Source organism: Pimephales promelas, chromosome 1 (assembly GCF_988280905.1).
Source record: "Pimephales promelas chromosome 1, fPimPro1.hap1.1, whole genome shotgun sequence".
NCBI classification, from domain to species: domain Eukaryota; kingdom Metazoa; phylum Chordata; class Actinopteri; order Cypriniformes; family Leuciscidae; genus Pimephales; species Pimephales promelas.
In genome coordinates this window covers 23,164,471-23,183,941 of record NC_142769.1, presented here as the reverse complement: position 1 = coordinate 23,183,941, position 19,471 = coordinate 23,164,471, and the positions used below count along the sequence as shown (strand labels likewise).

Here is a 19,471-nt window from a genome sequence, read left to right as displayed (position 1 = left end):
TCAGGCAGCAAAGAGTTAAAACCATACATGGAAAGGGACTGTGGACTGGAACATTTTAACAAAGCCTATTTAAAACTCACTATGGTTACAGCACGCCCTGTCCACCACTGACTGCTCAACATCCTGGGTGTGTCTGGTGTTTACACCAGTGCCATTGTATGTACAGTACAGCACCACACATTAAAGATACACATATAGCCTATACATACACATTATATCAATGAAACAAATAATACAGAATGCAGTAACTGAAGTCTCTTTGCTGTGAACTTGCAGCAACAAGAATATGCGCCATGTAGGAGAAAAGTCCTAAAACTAATTAACCGCATTACACAGACTCCATGTATTGCATAACTGGGCATAAATGAATCTTAATCAGCCTTACCCATAGACCATGAACAGAAACTCACCAAATCATTGTGATAAAGTTGGCGCTTTCAATACACTAGTATTATCATATTTACACAGAAATTTGTTCTGCTATGAAGTCCCAATGTGTGCGATCATTTAATTTTAGTAGATGTTTTGTTCAGCATTTGAAGCTTTACTTTTGAGGTTTTATACAAACATCCTTCTAAAACCATTCATTAGCCCATTAGAGTGATCATTATAGAGTTATTTAGTGCAATAGATACTGACAAAGCTTGTTGTAAATCTGAAATAAGTGGTACAAAACTTACTGATTTGGCAGTGTACACCTTCAAACCCAGGTTGGCATTTGCACACATACTCATTAAAAACGTCTCCTCTTCTGGTGTTAACGATCACCTCACATGTGCCATCGTTTTTACATGGGTTTGGGTTACAAGGACCTGTTAAGGAAAACAAGAGTATGTTCTGATTTGAGTCTCACAATATGAACATAGAAAAAAGGTGATCTTTAATTGTAAATTCTCCTAGACAGCAATGAGATTTAAATGAGAGCAAATGATGATTTGTGCCCATGTATCTCATATTTTTCATCTGAGTACAAGAGTAATGTGATGCGTCTCCCCATTTCAGCAGAGATCTGAATTCCTGATTCCAATGATCTGATTCCAATTTTATGACATACAGTATCTGAGACAAAGTTATTACTCAAATGAAAAGCAACCGAAAAGATTTCTTCTCCTAAGCTATGAAAGAGCCACCTTTGTTCTGAGCAATAAGGTTTTCCACAGGCAATAGGGTGACCCATTTAAACCTAATCTGAAATTTAAATGAGGATTAAACCAGTAAAATTCAGATAAACAACATTTCAAACTCTGACCATTCTCAGTGGCATTGCAAGTATCTCCAGCAAATCCCTCGGCACAGATGCAGAAAAACGGATCTTCTCCAATGCCAGTCACACACGTCCCTCCATTATGACACAGGTTCACCTTGCAGTAATCTCCTACAGAGACACACATAAACACGAGTGAATGGAATTACAAAGATTAGACTGGAATTAGTTCTTATTTTATAATTCGGCAATGGACGGAGTGGTCCTGCATATTAAGCTTCAAGAGATACAAAAGAACCAAGAAGCGCTTTTCACGCTTCTGAACAGGATCAGGAGAGTACAAAAGATAAGAGATGTGAGCAGCATAGCCAATGTGCGTGTTGAACTTTCCAAAGCAGATGTATATTTTTCAAGGATGGAAAGGTTCTGACATAAGTGAACATAAAAAAGCACTTGTATTGTGTTTACTGTGTGTGTATGTACATGAGTGCAGCACAAAATATGAGCAAAACAGCTGCCCAGTTAAATGCTGCTCATCTTCTGTTTAGGAAGCACAGCATTCATTGCGCTTCATTCTGCCTGAACAACATGCTGGAATAACAAAAAAATAGCATGAACAGAATGCAAGAACATGAAATGCTCTTATAGGCACACATTTATGTGTGAAAAGTTACACAACATGCCTTGTGAGAAGCTGGGAGATTTGCCCTCTGAGCTCATTAAGATGAGGTTAAGACGGGCTTCTTTGAATATGCTTGAGCAAGAAATTAAAGGCACTTTTCTTATACAACTTTGTACAGATTTAATTTCCAGAATAGTTTTGAGTTGGAGAGTTATGACAAGATTTCGACATACTCGTGAATCGAGATCTCACGATATTAAAAGGTGACGATATTTCTTCTTATGTTTCAAAGCTATCTTGCTATTTCGGCATGGGTAAGTTGAGTTTGTGGCTAAAACTTTTACTGTGTTTGCACTATATTGTCCTGTCTTTTATGATTATTCATATTTAGAAGGTAGAACGGAAGTGACATTCAATACAAGATGATTAGTGTAGGGCCATTGTGATTCCTCAATTAAATCAGGGTTAAATTAAATAAATAAGAAAGTGGCGAATTCCATGGACTAGAATTATTTATTATTTATATAGCTATTATTATTTTTTAGATCATTTTCCAAGGCTACACGATATATTAAAATAATTTAAAATTGGACTAACAAAGGAGAATACAACAGTATGTTTCCAAATACGGGAAATGTTTTTATTTTAACATATTCTTGTTCAAGAAATTTTCTATCGTAAAATGGCCAAATATTAAAGATTAAGTAATTTAAACATTTCAATTAATACTACCTTCACGCGCTGTGGTAAATTTCCTACTTCCCACTTCTGAAGTCGTGATTACGAGCTCATCGGATTCAATTTTGACTGAGAAGGCGTTCATGTCCATTTTTTTTAACTAAAACTAGTAGGCTATTTATGATAATTACGATAGCACATTAAGGCAGCATAATATCGTTTAGTCAATATTAAACAAGTATTTGATCATGCTATAAAGTGTAACAACAACAACTACTATGGTGCTGTTCAATAAATCATAAAATTACTTACTTTTGATACCAATTATTATAGCCTAATGTATTTTAGGTCATTTTAAAGGCTATTGGTCACTTAGGTCTATTTTATTACCATAAAACAATAACCAATTGCTTAATTAAATGTCCAAAGTAATTGACCAATTACTCGATTACTAATATAATTGTTAGTGAAAGCCCTATATTAGTTAAATGATAGGTAAATTTCACCTGTATTATTTTGGCATTTTGTGACTTTCAGTAAAATAAAAGAGTATTTTTCAGTCATATTTTGTCATTGAAGATTCCTTAAATATAGTGTTTCTCAAAAATATCGCCTTGTCTCGATCTTGTGAACCCAATATCATGCATCATCTCGTCTCGTGAGCTAAGAGTATCTCCAAACAAACCCCTTGTGAGTCATATTTTCCAGAGGAGTGCAAATCTCTTCCCAGATTCTCTGCAGTGGATTTGTTCTTGTCCCCACAATGGCCCTGGCATCTCCGTATCATCTGGATGGTTCCAATTCCAATTTATTTATAAAGCACAACATGATACAATGTTGACCACAGTGCTGTACAAATATTAAGACATTAAAATGACAAAAGAAAAATAATTATAAAAAATAAGAAATAGCTAAGAAAAAAAAAATTACTCTCAGGCTCTAAAAACAACAGACACTTAAAAGTTTTAAATTCACCAAAACCATCTTCAGACTCTTAAAACGGATGCCTGTGACAACAGACACTCATGTATGATCAAAATAAAATAAAAATATATATTTTTAAATGTCTTTTAAACTCATTAAGGTGAGTTAGGTGGAACTAATGGTAAACATTTATTGAAATCCACTTTATATTAAATTCATCTTCGTTCCATTTAACAAAATATAATAATTTGGATAGACTAAATAGGATCTAGTGAAGAAGACAAATAAAGACAGATCATTCAAAAGAAGTTGTCAATTTAACGAGACAGATGTCTTTTGTAGCCCTACTTGATCAAAACTCAATCCCACTTTGATATCATGGCCAGTAAGAGTAAAACAAGATGGTACAAATCTGTGAAATGTTCAGTACCACAAATAAACTCCATCCCCCAATAATAAAAAATCACTATTAAAGTAATGTAATAATATAATGTTCTTTTGTTTGCTATATTATTATAGGCTATGTCAAAGTTGGTGTAACAGAGGGATGCCCATATACTGCAAAGAAGCAAACCTATGTACAATTATTTTAAATGTCAAATTTTAGGCTCAACCTATTTTAATTTCAGTGAAGCAGTGACACTCGATGTATTTAGCGGAGTTCGAAAGGAAAAAAACATTAAAACATTAAATAAGAGCATTAAATAAAAAAGCACTAAAAATGTAGGGTACTTTAAAGATATTACTCACCATTCACGGTACAAATGCTGAAAATGATTAAACTGCCAAAAACAATAGAGAACCGAGCATGGTTGCAGGTCTTCATATTGGTACTCTGCTGTCTGTTTGTTTCTCAAGTCTAGCTTTTTCTTTACCACTAGGTCTCCTGACGTCATCCTCAAACGTGGAGCAGCGAGACGCGCTCAGTACCGGGCGTGCGCACCGTTTACGTGCACGGCTCGAGCTCCGCTATCTGAGATCATAACAATTCGATAGACTGCACTTGAAAGGGAAAGGGTCCGAGTATGTATAATGCAGACTTTAGCAATCCTATTATTACCCTACTGAAAGTCATTAGTAATATCCCATTATATGTGTTGTTAAACAAATGATATGTCTGCCATTTGCTCTTTGTGTGCATCTTCTCATCGTATTTGCTGCAGGCAGTACGTCCATTCCATAGGGTCCATTCAGCATTCACTTCCGTGTTGGTAAAGCACGCGATACAGTTTAATGCAAACAGATTGGTTCCGAGTTCGACATTTCTCAAAGGATCTGCTTGGAGGACGATGACCAACCCCTAATATCTACTAATAATAGTCAAAGTTATCTGGTTTTAATATCAAATTTATCTATTTGTGCGCTATTTCAAAAATGTAAACTAGTTACCGCAACGTTTTTAGTGGTGGTGTGGCTAATGTATAGTGGGCGGGCTATAGTATGCTGCAATGTTAAAGCAACACTCAGGAAAATAAACGCCTGGATTCACCGTGCCATTCAATCGAATGCATGTCTGACTGTATACTTAATTTTATCACGTTACAGGTCTGGCCAGGAGAATAAGTAATCAAACGACGGTAAGTACCGGCACATGGCAGTTTGACATCTTCGTCATCATGGACATAAACAGTCCAATGGGTTAACTTTGCTGACAAAGCTCACATAGCTCACTGAGTAAACACACACACATACACACGTAGATTACATCTCTGGGTCGGATTTGTATTCAGTAGGGTTAGATTCAAAGGTGTTTGCGATTTGTTTATTGCCCGTTTTCCTGCATTGAATCACGTGACTTCATTGTGTATGAAAAGACAGCCACATCATCAGGTCTGTAAGCATCGCTATTTGTGACTAACGTTAGATCTTAATTGTTCTTTTCTTTCTTATTATCTTTCGAGATAAAAAAAGTTTTTTTTTTAAAAAGCTCTGCGAAATCGATGTAAGTTAGGCAGGCTAGTGTTCTTAATATGTAATATGGCGGTGTGATTTAAATATTAACGTATGGGTCAGCCAATGGTTGACAAATATTCATGGCTTTATTATAATTCGGAAAGTTAAATGTGAAATATGAATCAAGCAAGTAATTGAGTATTATTTATTGGTTTGTCATTTTATTTGCAGGTGAAAAGCAGGTTTATATAACAATCATTGGAGTCACAAGTTTTATAATATGAATGCACATTGCTAAAATGTCTACTTAGTCATCTATTGTGTTCTGGACTGCAGATTTTTTTTTTTTTTCATTTGCAGAATTGTTAGCAGTGATCCAGTATGGCAGAAGCTCATCAGGCTGTGGCCTTTCAGTTCACCGTTGGCCCTGATGGCATTGACCTTCAGCTCAGTCATGAGGCTCTTCGGCAGGTCTACCTCTCTGGACTTCACTCCTGGAAGAAGAAATTCATTCGCTTTAAGGTACTAGGATTGTGTTTCTTACATGTTCTAGCGCTGGAACTTTTGGCTACCTTTTCAAGACAATTTGGAGATTTAAAACCATCTTGGACAATATCGTTTTTCATTGTGCTCACAGAATGGGATTTTGAATGGGGTGTACCCAGGGAGCGCACCTGGGTTCATGCTGGTTTTGGCAGGGTACTTGGGAAGAGCACATTACTTAAAAGTGGACCCTTCCTTAGGCTTGGTCGCCAAACTTGTCAAACATGTCCCGGTCAGGTATGTCTGTTTCATTTGGGCTTTTCGTTACTCCACAACACTATAAAAAGTGCCTAAATTGCATTAGTACATTGGAGGTTATACTCAATCAGGCTTCTCTTATGACTCCCTTTCAGCAGTAGGTATATGTCTGCACAGAAGCAGATGTTTGTTGGGGGTGTCATGGTGGGAACGGGTCTGTGGATTGCTATCATATTTTGCATGAGGACTGTCCTGAAGGGTCTGCTGTCCTGGCATGGCTGGATGTATAGTGCCCGAGGCAAAATGACCTGGAAACTTAAAATATGGCTTGTATGTATGACATAGAGGATTCATAATTTGTGTTAATTGTTTTCTGGAACACTTTATGCTGATCCATTCTTGGTTGTTTTGAACTCTGCCATTTGTTCTTTGACCTTGCAGGTGCTAGTGAAGATTTTTTCTGGCATGCAAAGACCAATGCTAAACAGCTTCCAGACATCGCTCCCTAATTTACCTTTGCCATCTGTGAAGGACACCATGAGAAGAGTAATTATTCATCTTTTAAACAACCCAATCAAAACTATTCTTCAGTGTAATATATTTGATTTTTTTCAGTTAAAAGTCAGACTGGTAACCCAGGAATAGCTACTCTTCAATTAGTTCTTTTCAATATGGATTTTGGTCACTTGTTTTCAGAGTTAACTTGCTCAGGTGATTATCTACTGATGTTGGAGGTAGGTTGCACAGCGTGGATGATGTGTTAACTTACTAAAACATGCACGCTGTTAAGAACCGTACTAGAAAAATAAACTAGCTTAGGTTTGATTTGAACTTATAAATCATAATTTGCTGAGACTCATAAGGAACATGCTTGGATTTAAGTTAATACTAATCTTTTTGACTACCCTGACAGTGAGAGATTGATTATAAGTGTGATTTTTTAGCTGTGATTTCTTGTTTTCTTGAAATTTTGAACCTGTAGTATCTTGAATCAGTCCGGCCACTGCTGAGCGATGAGGAACACCAAAGAATGCAGAGTCTTGCACTTGACTTTGAGAAGAACCTTGGACCAAAGCTTCAGTGGTACCTCAAACTGAAGTCTTGGTGGGCCACCAATTATGTAAGTATAACACATAACTCCTACATATCAGTTGCTTCTCAATGCACACGTGCAGCAGCAGGTTAATTCCTTGAATCATGTTGTGTTATATTTTGTCCTGTATATGTTGCATGGATGCAATCTACTTGCCTTTTGGAAAAATTTGTTTTGGGTCCAATGTGACAAACACTTCATGTGATTTGTGCATATCTATTGAGCAGCACAACTGATTTATGAGAAATCCTTGAACACCAAATCAATATATTAGAATGATTTCTGAAGGATCGTGTGATACTGAAGACGAGTAATGATGATTAAGTGTACTGACTCCTTTCGTCAGTCAGCATGGCATTCTGATTCCCCTTAAATGAGAATAAATTCTCGAATTATGTTGTACTTTCAAATCTTGAATTAATGATATCTTCAATACATTCATGTTGGTTCTGTTGTGTTTACCCTAAGGGGGGTTATTGCTGCTAGGATGCATGGATCCACAGGGAGTTCTTGCCCAGAACAGAACCATACCGCCAATCCGAAATGTATGCTAATTGCCAATCGGATTTGTCGATAGTGGTCCTGACAGAACTGAAAATTCAGCTTTGTCATCACGATAATAAATTACACATTTTATTACTTTAAAATAACAGTTTGCTGTTTTAATATTAAATGATAATATTGAAAAATATTACTGTTTTACTGTGTTTTTGATCAAATAAATGCAGCCTTGATAAGCATAAGAGACTTCTTTAAAAAAGATAAAACATCATACTTACCCCTAAACTTTTGAATGGTACTGTACATGATGGGGAAAGTGAACATTCCTGCATAACAGAAATTAGTCTGACTGTCTAACCTGATTTTGCATCGTTGTGTGTGTGTTTAAGGTCAGTGACTGGTGGGAAGAATATATCTACTTGAGAGGTCGTGGTCCAATCATGGTTAACAGCAACTACTATGTAATGGTAAATACTACTTGCCAGCCTCACATTCATATTTAGCTACAAGCTGCAGTGTAGTACCTAGAAATATTATTATTGTCTGCTAGGCTCTGTTTACACCTGGCAATAAGCCACAAGTAAAGAAGGGATGCACATACATGTTTACATTAGGTATTTTATTCCGTCTCTTTTGTCCACTTTCAACCACTTTTGTCCTGATTTCTTCAAGGGGAGGGTATATGGGTGGGGAAATGTTTTTTTTTTTTCTTTCAGATTATTCGATCTAATGGACAAAATAAGCATGCTCAATTTACATATGAATGCGTCTGGAGATAACAGAGAAACATATAGAGAGCAGCAGCTTTCATTTATGCTCCAATAACTGCAAGACCACATCGGATCGGTAGTGTGTGTTAGATATCAGGATTTTTTTTCCATCTTTAAAACTTGGGTCTTCAGCCGACAATGTTTAAATCCCACCTGGCTACTCCTTCCCTAATTTTTATGCATTAATTTGGTAGGCGGAGAGTGGGCTGTCTTTTGTGGCTGTTCAGATGTATTCGACCACATGAGTGTTTACACTACGAAAGCAATCCGGTCGAATGCATTTTCATCCACCTCTGTCTGGAAGTGGTCGAAAGTGGACAAGCTCAAAATGTTTTAGACCCCATTTACACCTGTATTTGATCTGATCGAGAAAAACACATCTTAAGACCAGGTGTAAACAGGGCCCTAGAAAATCTTAGGTAATTTTTTGTTTCATATCAGTTATATTATACCTGCATTCTTGGTATCTAAGGTAAGCTCCTTGTTTCTTTATTTCCCTCTGAACAGGACTTTCTTTATGCCTTCCCCACACATCTACAAGCAGCAAGAGCCGGCAACGTCATACATGCAATCATGCTTTACAGAGGGATGCTGGACCGTGCTCAAATCAAGCCGGTTAGACGATCAACCGTATTTTGTACCTCATCTTTACTGTAAACAAATCACTTTTTTTAATAAGTGAGTTTTGTTGTGTAAACAGGTAGATTAGCTTTTTTTTTACTATTTTGCCCCATAATAAAGGAGGATACAAGACTTTAAGACTTTCACAGCCATAGAACCAATAAGTAACAGCACTGTAATAACCTCTACCCTCTTGTCTCAAATGATTGATTGCCCTAACTATTTTTGGGCCTGTCGCTATGGAGATTGATCTCTTTATTTAATGCATTAAATATTTCTATATTTCATGCCTCTTGATCATATGATCATTCTATATGTCATGCCTCCTGGTCATAATGGTGCAGCTTTTTGCACTATTGAACAGAGTTGCACTCTGTTCTGCCCAGTGGGAACGGCTATTTAATACGTACCGCATCCCAGGCCTGAAAAGTGGTAAGAATAGTCAGTCTGTGCACCATAGGCCAGCTTCTGTCTACTACACTGGTCATGTGTCATCAGTTATTTTTGATTAGCAGACTAATAGATATGCTATTGTAAACTGTAACTGGCAGTTTTTTCTTGCGTATGCACAGGACTGTGCTGCTTAAAATCCCTCTCCATTCATTTCATTGCATTTTTTAAATTATTATCATTTTTTTTTTTTTTTACTAGGACACTAGTTAGTCTTCATTGCGTACTGATGATTGCATAGTTCTCTCTCTGATCTGCCCAACAGTGATTTGTGACCATTTTCTCTGCTTCGCAGCTAATGCTTCAAAACACCATCCCCATGTGCTCGTCCCAGTATGAGCGCATGTTCAACACCAGTCGCATCCCAGGCATAGAAACAGGTACTGAACAGTGACACAGTTGTCTTTGAGGCTTATTAAGAGTTATTGGGCAAAGTTCTTCCAATCCTGCTTTCCAAGAGTTGCTACTTCATTTTTTTGTTGAAAATATGTCTCTAGTGTCACTTTCAAATCAATCAATTTAATGCATCATTGCTAAATAAAAATATGAATTCATTAATTCTTATGACTCCAGAGATTTAAACTGTTTTGTTTATATAAACATTTTTCATTTATAATCATATTAACGTTGTAAATGTTCAGTGTATATTGACTTTCTTTCTTTCTGTAGACTCCGTTAAGCATAGGTCTGACAGCAGGCATATTGTGGTGTATCATCGGGGTCGTTACTTTAAAGTATGGTTGTTTTATGATGGGCGGTTACTGTTGCCACGTGAGATAGAGCAGCAGATGGAGAGGATCCTGGCTGACACGTCAGAGCCACAGCCTGGAGAGGAAACCCTCGCCGCCCTCACCGCAGGGGACAGGTATTCACTACACACCCAACAGCAGGAGTCTCTACCGTTTTCCTGTCTTTCATTTGTTTGATTTCTTTTGACTGATATAAAGTTTAAGTGGGCTGTCAGTTTGAAATTAAGTACTTTTGTTTCTAATTTCTCCTTCCTCTTTTTTATTTTATATTTTTTAGTCACTATTTTTTTTTGCAAACAGTCTAAACCATTTTAGATGGAGTAAAAGCTTGTTTTTTTTGTATCTGTGGCTGTGTCAGAGTGCCTTGGGCATGTGCCCGTAATGCCTACCTCACACACGGGAAGAACAAGAAGTCTCTAGATGCTGTTGAGAAGGCTGCTTTCTTTGTTACACTGGATGACACAGAGCAGCGCTATGATCCAGAAAACCCTGTGGAGTCCTTGGACCGTTATGCTAAATCGCTGCTCCATGGGAAGTGTTATGACAGGTGAGAAAGAAACTATAGCATGTGTTAAAAGAGACCATCTCCTTCCAAGCCCCTTTGAAAATGTTGTTGTGAGTCTTCTTGTTAGATTTCTCTATATTTGGCTGAGCAGTTGTTTGTTTGTGTGGCTCTCCATTAAATACGTAAGCTTGACCAGATTTCTTGTGGGGAGTAGAATTTATTGAAGGTAGTTGTAGTACAGCACAGTTCTACAGCAGCGATGTTAGCGTGTCACCCTTCAAAGAATCTTAAAGGAGTAGTTCACTTTTAAAAAAACTTTTGCTGATAATTTACTCACCCCCATGTCACCCAAGATGTCCATGTCATTCTTTCTTCAGTCGAAAAGAATTTAAGGTTTTTTGATGAAAACATTCCAGGATTTTTCTCCATATAGACCATTTCACAAGATGTAAACAACACTGGTCCAGAAACACTTCCTGTTTCAGTTTGTAACTGTTTTCTTAATTTCACATGTAAAGAAAACATCTTAAAGATGTTTGTTTAACTTTTTGATTCAGTTTTAAATGTTCTGTTGGTTGTATTTTATCCCGGCTTTTATGTAGTGTTAAAAAACTGAAACAGGAAGTGCTTCTGGACCAGTGTTGTTTACATCTTGTGAAATGGTCTATAATGCACTTTACTGGTAACCAAACGGTTCAAGGTCCAAAAGACAGTTTCAGTGCAAACGGCAAACTGTTCAAAAGGCTTTAAACGATTCCACACGATGAATAAGGGTCTTATCAAGCGTAACAATTGCTCATTTAAAAAAAAAAAAAAGTTTAAGTTATATAAGCGCAAATGGTCGCCTTGCTCTGCTCTGTGATGCGCGTTCGTGACTCTGCTGTTCGAACTCGTTCATCAAAATGAACGGATCTTTTCCCGAGTCAATTCGTTCATTTCGTTCGTTAAATGAACCAAATGACAGGAAAAAAGATTTGTTCAGTTCGAACAGGAGAGTCACAAACATGCATCACAGAACAGAGCAAGGTGACCATTTGAGCTTATGAAACTTAAACTTTGTTTGTTTTTTAAATGAGTGATGGTTTCGCTTGATAAGACCCTTATTCATCATCTGGAATCGTTTAAAGCCCTTTGAACAGTTTGCACTGAAACTGTCTTTTGGACCTTGAAACATTTGGTTACCAGTAAAGTGCATTATATGGAGAAAAATCCTGGAATATTTTCATCAAAAACCTTAATTTCTTTTCGACTGAAGAAAGAATGACATGAATATCTTGGATGACATGAGGGTGAGTAAATTATCAGCAAAAGTTTTTTTTAAAAAAGTGAACTACTCCTTTAACCCAAAGTTTTGTCTGTGGGAAGGGCTGCATAGAAACCTGTTAGGACCTCCCACAGGAGATCAATCAACCCTGCAATTTACGCTGAGCAATGTTGTTTCTATGTCTTTCACACCCATCAGTTTCTTTGGGCCATACCTCTATATTGGCCGTTTAGTTCACATTTTTACAGACACAGATAGAGTTGATTGCATCTGAGGCACAGTCACAATGTAAATGCATCTGACTAAAGATGAGTGTAATTGAACACAGTCTTTCACTATCTAGGAACCAGTACTGTACCTCTAAGTAGTTTTTATAAAATGTGTAAATTTTAATGGTCATCTTCCCTTAGGTGGTTTGATAAGTCCATAAACTTCATTGTCTTCAAAAATGGAACAATGGGTCTTAATGCAGAACACAGTTGGGCTGATGCTCCAGTCGTTGGCCACCTCTGGGAGGTACACTCACACACTACTTTTTTGGTCTACTACAGTCTTTGAGTCAGTCTGTCAGTCAGAAATTATTACTTTTATTCAGCAAGGACGTATTCAATTAATAAAAAGTTTTTTTTTTTGTTTATGTTACCAGGAATTCTGCCTCCAAATAAATGCTGTTATTATTGCTGTTAAATGCTGTTTCAAGCTATTCTGAAATAAGTCTCATAGTTTGTTTCCACAAAAATATTAAATGGCAGCTTTTTTTTTTAACATTTAATAAGAAATGTTTCTCAAGGAGCAAATCAGCATGTTAGAATGATTTCTGAAGGATCATGTGACAGAAACTGGAAAAAAATACAGTTTTGCTATCACAGGAATAAATAAAATTTGAATATGTATGTATATGTGTGTGTGTGTGTATATATATATATATATATTTTTTTTTTAAGGAACATAAGAGACTTTTTTTTAAATGTAGAAATTCATAGCAATCACATACTTTTGAATGGTAGTGTACATCAGTTGTGTTTCACTTTTTAATTCCTATTTATCATGCATGAAATTATATATATCTGCTTCTAATGTAAAGCTTGATAATATTTTTCATGAAGTTTGCGCTCTCGATGGACCCTGTTAAGCTGGGCTACACAAAAGATGGCCACTGTAAAGGAGAACCTCACCCTAATCTGCCCGGACCTCAAAGACTCCAGTGGAATATCCCATCTGAGGTCTGTGTATGATAAACTTCATAGTAAAAACACTGATAACTCTTTCTTCACATCTTGCTTGAATGGATATGATGGAGTTTGATATTCTGTCTCTTGTGCTTCATATTTCATGACAGTGCCAAACTATGATTGCCAACTCTCTGTCTGTGGCCAAGGCTTTGGCTGATGATGTGGACTCTCACATCATCCCCTTTAGTGATTTTGGAAAGAGCCTGATCAAGCAGTGCAAGACCAGTCCAGATGCCTTCATCCAGCTTGCACTGCAGCTGGCCCATTATAGGGTGAACTGTCCTATCAGTGAACTTCTGAAGTATAAAAAGTTGTAGCAAGTTATGCCTGCTTATTGCTCATTTGTGAAATGAACGTGAAATGTGATGTCAATGTCTTTTCATTGTACAGGACAAAGGAAAATTCTGCTTGACTTATGAGGCATCCATGACACGTTTATTCAGAGAAGGCCGTACAGAAACTGTGCGCTCCTGCACCGTGGAGTCCTGTGCTTTTGTCCATGCCATGGCCAACAACGAGACGGTACCGTGTCAAAAATACCCCTTAAAACTCATTGGGATGTAGGGTGCGCTATACCAGTGCAGATAGCAGAAATTGGACAACAATAATTTTTTTTTCTCTTGTATATTTTAGAGAGAAGAAAAACTTCGTTTACTGAGTAAGGCCTCTGAGAAACACCAGCAGATGTACAGAAAGGCAATGACTGGTCATGGCATTGACCGCCATCTCTTTTGCCTCTACGTTGTGTCTAAGTACCTTGGACAGGACTCCCCTTTCCTCCAAGAGGTGTGTTACAGCACTTAAGTGATTCAGAAAATAAAATGGGATGGGAGACGGAGTTTTTTTCCCTCTTTTCGTTTTTTTTAAATCCCTTATGATGTGTGTCCACTGGTGCAGAGCGAGTGTTTTCAATGAATTCCTCAACTTCCATAGGAATGAACAGAAAAAGCTCGCTCTGCTCCACGCCAGTGGACACGCGCTGTTATAAATGCCCAATTATCGCCAGTTCGGGAGCAGCAATTGGCTGAAATTGGTCCTCGTCGGCTTTGTTTTGGCCGATTTGACATGTTGAATCGGCGTCGGGCCATCCGTGAAAGAGCGAACTTTCGTGAGCAGAGTGGAATAAAGATATTATTAAAGATATTGTTAAGGTAAGCAGGTAAGCACGCATTGCTTTGTTTACGGTGTCTATGCAGCCTGTAGCGTCGGTTTCCCTTTTTGAATGACGAATATATCTGCAGAAATAGACAGTTAGCTCATTACACGCAGGCGCAGAACGCACATTATAGCTGGCAGTCACCTGTAGTTCTCTCGGTGTGTTCAAGTGCAGCTTTTTACCCCGACGCGAGGCTACAACAAAGTCGGCTTTCATCAGCGCTAGTTTGTCTGCATCGGTTTGGTGTGTTCCGGCCTTTAGACCTCTTTTAAAAACATTTTACGGACCCCAAACTTTTGACCAGTAGTGTGTATATTATAATATTTTTTTAAATAAAATGACATTTCTGCCTTTAAAGACAAGTAGCTGATATTCTTTAACAAATGTCAATGCAATTGAATGCAACATGTCCAACTTCCTGTCCCTGCAGGTTCTGTCAGAGCCTTGGAAACTCTCCACCAGTCAGACTCCCCTACAGCAGGTGGAGCTGTTTGACCTGACGAGACACCCAGAGTATGTGACCAGTGGGGGAGGCTTTGGACCGGTGAGTCTTTCAAAAATTACATAATCTGGTAATCTTAAAACGCTTAGTAAAAAAATCAATTCAACTTTTTTTGTCTGTTGTAGGTTGCAGATGATGGTTATGGTGTGGCCTATGTGATTATTGGAGAAAAACTAATCAATTTTCACATCTCTTCCAAACGTTCCAGTCTAGAGACCGTGAGTACATACATAATCAAAAAATCAGTCACAATACACAGTGCTGGACTAACCAGCGAACCAATATCATTAGACACCATCTTCAATGTTAAGTCATTCTGAAATGCCCAAGCCAAAGTCTGTAATCAAAATAATTTGCTATAATTACCTCCCAAAACTATCTTGCATATCAGGCATCTGCCTCACATGGCAAGATAACATGAAGGTGTTTGTTACTCGAGTCATTTATTTATAAAAATGAGCCACAATGGCTTCCTCGGTGCAGCAACTTCCTATTTTATTCTTAAAGGGACACTCCACCCACTTGCATTAAGCTTTCCATTGTTAGAAACTCAGTTATACTATTGAATGACCGTGCAACACTCTCATTTTCCCCTGGGAAGAGAGAAATCTGCTATTTACCTTTTTCACTTCCTCCTACAATGACGCAATAATCGTCATTTTACGTCATTGTAGGAGGAAGTGTAAGAGGGGGGGATTTCTGTAAAGACTACAAGCATTAGATCCCCACCCTTTCAAACCCGCCCATAGGGGGTTGGACCTAATGCGCTAAGAGACCTATGACAGATCAGTGCCAGTGCGTTTGATTTCACCGGCAGAAACTTTTTGAAAATAATTACGAAGGTACTGAATACGCAGACGGATGCGTTATTGATTACACATAGTGTCAGCCATCTTTTTTGCAAGCTAAGCTAGCAGGCTCTTGTTCTGTGGAGAAATCTAACTTTAGTAACTTTAGGGGTTACCGTCCTCTTTTTCCCGGACATGTCCGGCCGTCGATGTCCGGGATTCCGCATTTGCTTTCTGCAGTCGCCATTTATTGTTTACATGCACACCTTTTGTTTCAATCTAACTGAATTCATTCTTATTGGTGAATCTGAATATAGTGTTTACATGAACGCTAAAAAAGTGATCGGTTGATGTGCGTTTTAACATTGCTAAGAAAATTCCCGCTCCTCAGTGAGAGATACGAGACCGGTAACTTACATCTCACAGGTGTTGCTCATCGGTAAGTTAATCACGCCACTGGCCTCGCGTCGTTCCCCACGCGGCCCTTACTCGTTCTGCTCACCGCAGTGAACATGACGAATGGCGACTGTAGAACGCAAAAGCCGAATCCCGGACATTTTGGGCGATCTCGAAACACATTTTTGGGCAGACTCACTCATCACGGAGACTCACTAGTAGCTTCACTGATGTATACATACTGCGCGGTTACCGGTAGGCATGGCCTCCTTGGGCAGTGAAGCAAGTGCATTCTGGGAGATGTTGTCTTTCATCCACAAAAGCCAAATGTACATTTTCTGGCTTTTCTCAGTCTAGAAAGTTCCAAATTCAAAAATAATTTCACATTTCTTCTACATAAATTACCCATTTTAAATACACATTCATCTTTCTAGAGCAGTGGTGGAGTGACCCTTTAATACTTTGCCCCACTTTCCAAGGATGTGACCTTTTGAACACGTGTGTGTGAACTGTTTAAAGGGCATATTGCAGGTTAGAGGACCCAACGATGCAATGCATAGAAAAATAATGTAGCAACTAGATTTTCTTTAAAATATACTTATAAATACGCTACAGAAGCTTCTGGAGTTGTTTTTGTGAGAAAATTTTCTGAAAATGGGCGTGGCGGGCATGACCTAACGGGCGGGAGAGTGGTCGATTCAAACAACAGGAAAACAATGGATTATGTTAGACAGAACGGTCAGACAAATTGAGTTGTGGTGTGAGGATAACCAGTGGAGAACAGGACAGGTGTCTTTTGGTGAGAGACGTGCTTAGATATACACGTTCTCTAACGATATACACTGTGCTCCGGATATTGTACAGATTATTCTGATCCTATAACAGGCCAGCAGACATTAATACGTTTAGGGTAGATTTATACTATTAAATGTATAAAAACTATACTTGAGTATATTTCTATTGTACTAAAAACATACTCGGGTACATTTTTAATACTTATTTTTCACCTGGGTTATAACATAAACAAATTAAAGATTTGAGTATTTAAACAACCAATTTTGTTTTTCAATTACAACTTGCCTCTATTTAGGGCATGACTACCTATTTCACACTATTTTATGCCATTGGTATACGACCATCAATATTCTTGCTTCGACATGCCATGTTGAACTCCATCATATCGCCAGGATGGTAATCATTTGATCTGAAGTGAACGCTACACACGGCCACATTTTCCGAAGCCAATGCAGAAGAGAAATCCCATCTCTTCACCTGCACAAACCGCACCAGGAACAAAAGATAGGCAATAGCACTGTCCCTTTTCTTGTAATGGAAACCTCTGGGCTCGACCTTGAAGTCCTGACAGGCCGGAGTTTTTGCAACCTACACAAACACAATAATTTACCATGACGATGATAATTTAAAATACAAAAACTACTGAAAGCACACTGACTGACGACCGCTCTCACTGAATACCAGCATACTCTGCACTGAGCCGAGGCTGAGGCTCCCTAACGTGACGTACAATGATGCAATGTTGGAAAAAAAGCCGTTTTTACGAGCTGTCCAAGAAACGCTCACTTTGTCTACTAAATTAGTGCCCTTAAGTTGTTTTAAAACATTTTAAATCCTGCATTAACTTTTCATATGGTATTTTGATACACGGTTATCTATTTAGATTTTTTTTTAAACCTGCAATATGCTCTATGTTCCAATTTTTTGCATTAAGTTAAATTCAGATGGATACATGGCTAACCTTGTTTTTGATTTATTGGCGGTTTCTCTCATAGTTTTTTGTATTTTCTCCCATCTTTCTTCAGGACTCTCATCGCTTTGGAAACAATATCAGAAAAGCAATGCTTGATATGCTGGATCTGTTTCAGCTTGACAAAAGAGACCCAAAATGATTTGACTGGTGAAAGGATTGTGCTTTTAATGACTAACCTTAAATAAGAGAAGTGTGATTTTTATTTTTTATTTTTTTTGCTTTACCACTGTTGTCCTGTTTGTTTGCATGTGTCTGTGAGATGCAGCATTTGTAGGAGAGAATTAGGGAGGCAGTGTGAGAATCTCATTCTGTTGTTATATGTGCTGGTGCCTTAACACGTGTCTTAACTGAACAGTTCAGTGCATGTGATCTAAAGTTAAGCTGCATTTCATTACCAGGATGTGCTTTCACTTTTCGCTTGCAGTATACGTTACTGAGATGTACAAATTCTTTGACTGACACTTGAATAGATGACATTCTGTTGACTAGATGTCAAGGAGCATATAGTAAGTTGCTTGCCTGAAGTGTTAAGCTTATAAATCGAGTAAATTGCAGCTCTTTATTTTTGCTTTTGCTTTGCATTCTTATATTTGCAGTTTTTCATTTTCAATATTAAGTAATGAATAGAAAGAGGAGATTAAGCAGATGTTAAGTTTCTGAATACCCCATGTGTACACTCATTTATAATGGATTTTGCTTGACCAGCCTGTTTGTATTGGTTTGTGTGTGTTGATTCAGCATCATTTGAAAGGTGTTTTTTAATTGGTTAATGCTTATCAGAGGCTTTATCACAATAACTGTATATTTGTTTTTATTTGATTTCATTTATTTTTCTTCCATCATATTTTATGTTCCTTCTGACTGTTATATACTGTATTGGTTTTGAAAAATGTTAAATATTTCTGGAAAAAAATCTCATGTATTCTAAAACATTATTTTATTAAGCATTAAACTAAAAAAAAAAATATTCACAGTTCTTCATGACTAGTAGTCTGTAATAAAGTAGGATTGCATAAACATAAACATAATTGATTTCTAATAAGTTTTAACCACATTTACTCTTAAAATTTTATCTTTACCTCAATGTCGGAGCACAAAACAGCTTTTCCCAATTTTCTTTTTTCCATAGATATAGTCAAACTAAATGCTCAAATGTAGTGTTTTTATATAGGCCAGAGTCCAGTCATTGACCTATTCAAGGCATCTCTTCTAAGTAGGCTGCATAAATTGAACTGTGTTCCCGTTTAAACTGTTTGACATTGGTCCACAACATACAGAGAAATGTGGTTGAGCCTTTTTCTTTCCTGTAAATAAGTTAGTAAAACTTTAGAACAAAATCTCCTAATAATTCTGTATATTGTCAAGTCATATATGTATTAATATAGCACTTTTTACAATACAGATTGTTTCAAAGCAGCTTTTCAGAGATAACAGAAAAATAATGCAACAAAGTTTGTTTCCAGAAGAGTAAGTTCAGTGATGTTTCATTTTAGTTGTAGAAAAGTCTGGAGAAACCCATGATGTCATCATCCAGTTCAGTTCTCGTATAATAGTGTCAATGCAGGCAGATCAATATTATTGTTGAATATTAAATTAAATGTTACATTTAATGTC

The 19,471-nt window shown here is 37.4% G+C and overlaps 2 protein-coding genes across 6 annotated transcripts in view; one reads left to right on the top strand and one right to left on the bottom strand.

Moving 5' to 3' along the window:
- mfge8a (milk fat globule EGF and factor V/VIII domain containing a) overlaps positions 1-4,319 on the bottom strand; it is a 13,064-nt gene extending 8,745 nt beyond the window's left edge. Inside the window, exons 1-3 of the mRNA XM_039658183.2 lie at positions 4,179-4,319; positions 1,250-1,375; positions 681-812 (exon numbers count right to left, since the gene is read on the bottom strand). Coding sequence (XP_039514117.2) covers positions 681-812; positions 1,250-1,375; positions 4,179-4,254 — 334 coding nt within the window. The 5' untranslated portion in view covers positions 4,255-4,319. The remainder of the gene's footprint in view (positions 1-680; positions 813-1,249; positions 1,376-4,178) is intronic.
- On the top strand, positions 4,320-19,471 carry cpt1aa (carnitine palmitoyltransferase 1Aa (liver)). Of its 5 annotated transcripts, XM_089129347.1 has the most exons (20): positions 4,348-4,451; positions 4,974-5,005; positions 5,682-5,843; positions 5,959-6,101; positions 6,218-6,392; positions 6,504-6,608; positions 7,045-7,182; positions 8,046-8,123; positions 8,934-9,041; positions 9,793-9,877; positions 10,167-10,362; positions 10,605-10,793; positions 12,426-12,531; positions 13,122-13,238; positions 13,355-13,519; positions 13,638-13,769; positions 13,881-14,033; positions 14,834-14,947; positions 15,031-15,123; positions 17,910-19,471. In XM_089129347.1, exons 3-20 carry the CDS (start codon positions 5,703-5,705, stop codon positions 17,994-17,996), a joined length of 2,325 nt encoding a protein of 774 aa, XP_088985473.1. In that variant the 5' UTR covers positions 4,348-4,451; positions 4,974-5,005; positions 5,682-5,702; the 3' UTR covers positions 17,997-19,471. The 5 variants fall into 5 exon arrangements, with proteins under 5 accessions (XP_088985474.1, XP_088985473.1, XP_088985476.1 ...); XM_089129348.1 differs by lacking the exon at positions 4,974-5,005 and having other exon boundaries at positions 4,320-4,451; XM_089129350.1 differs by lacking the exon at positions 4,348-4,451 and having other exon boundaries at positions 4,665-5,005; positions 6,221-6,392.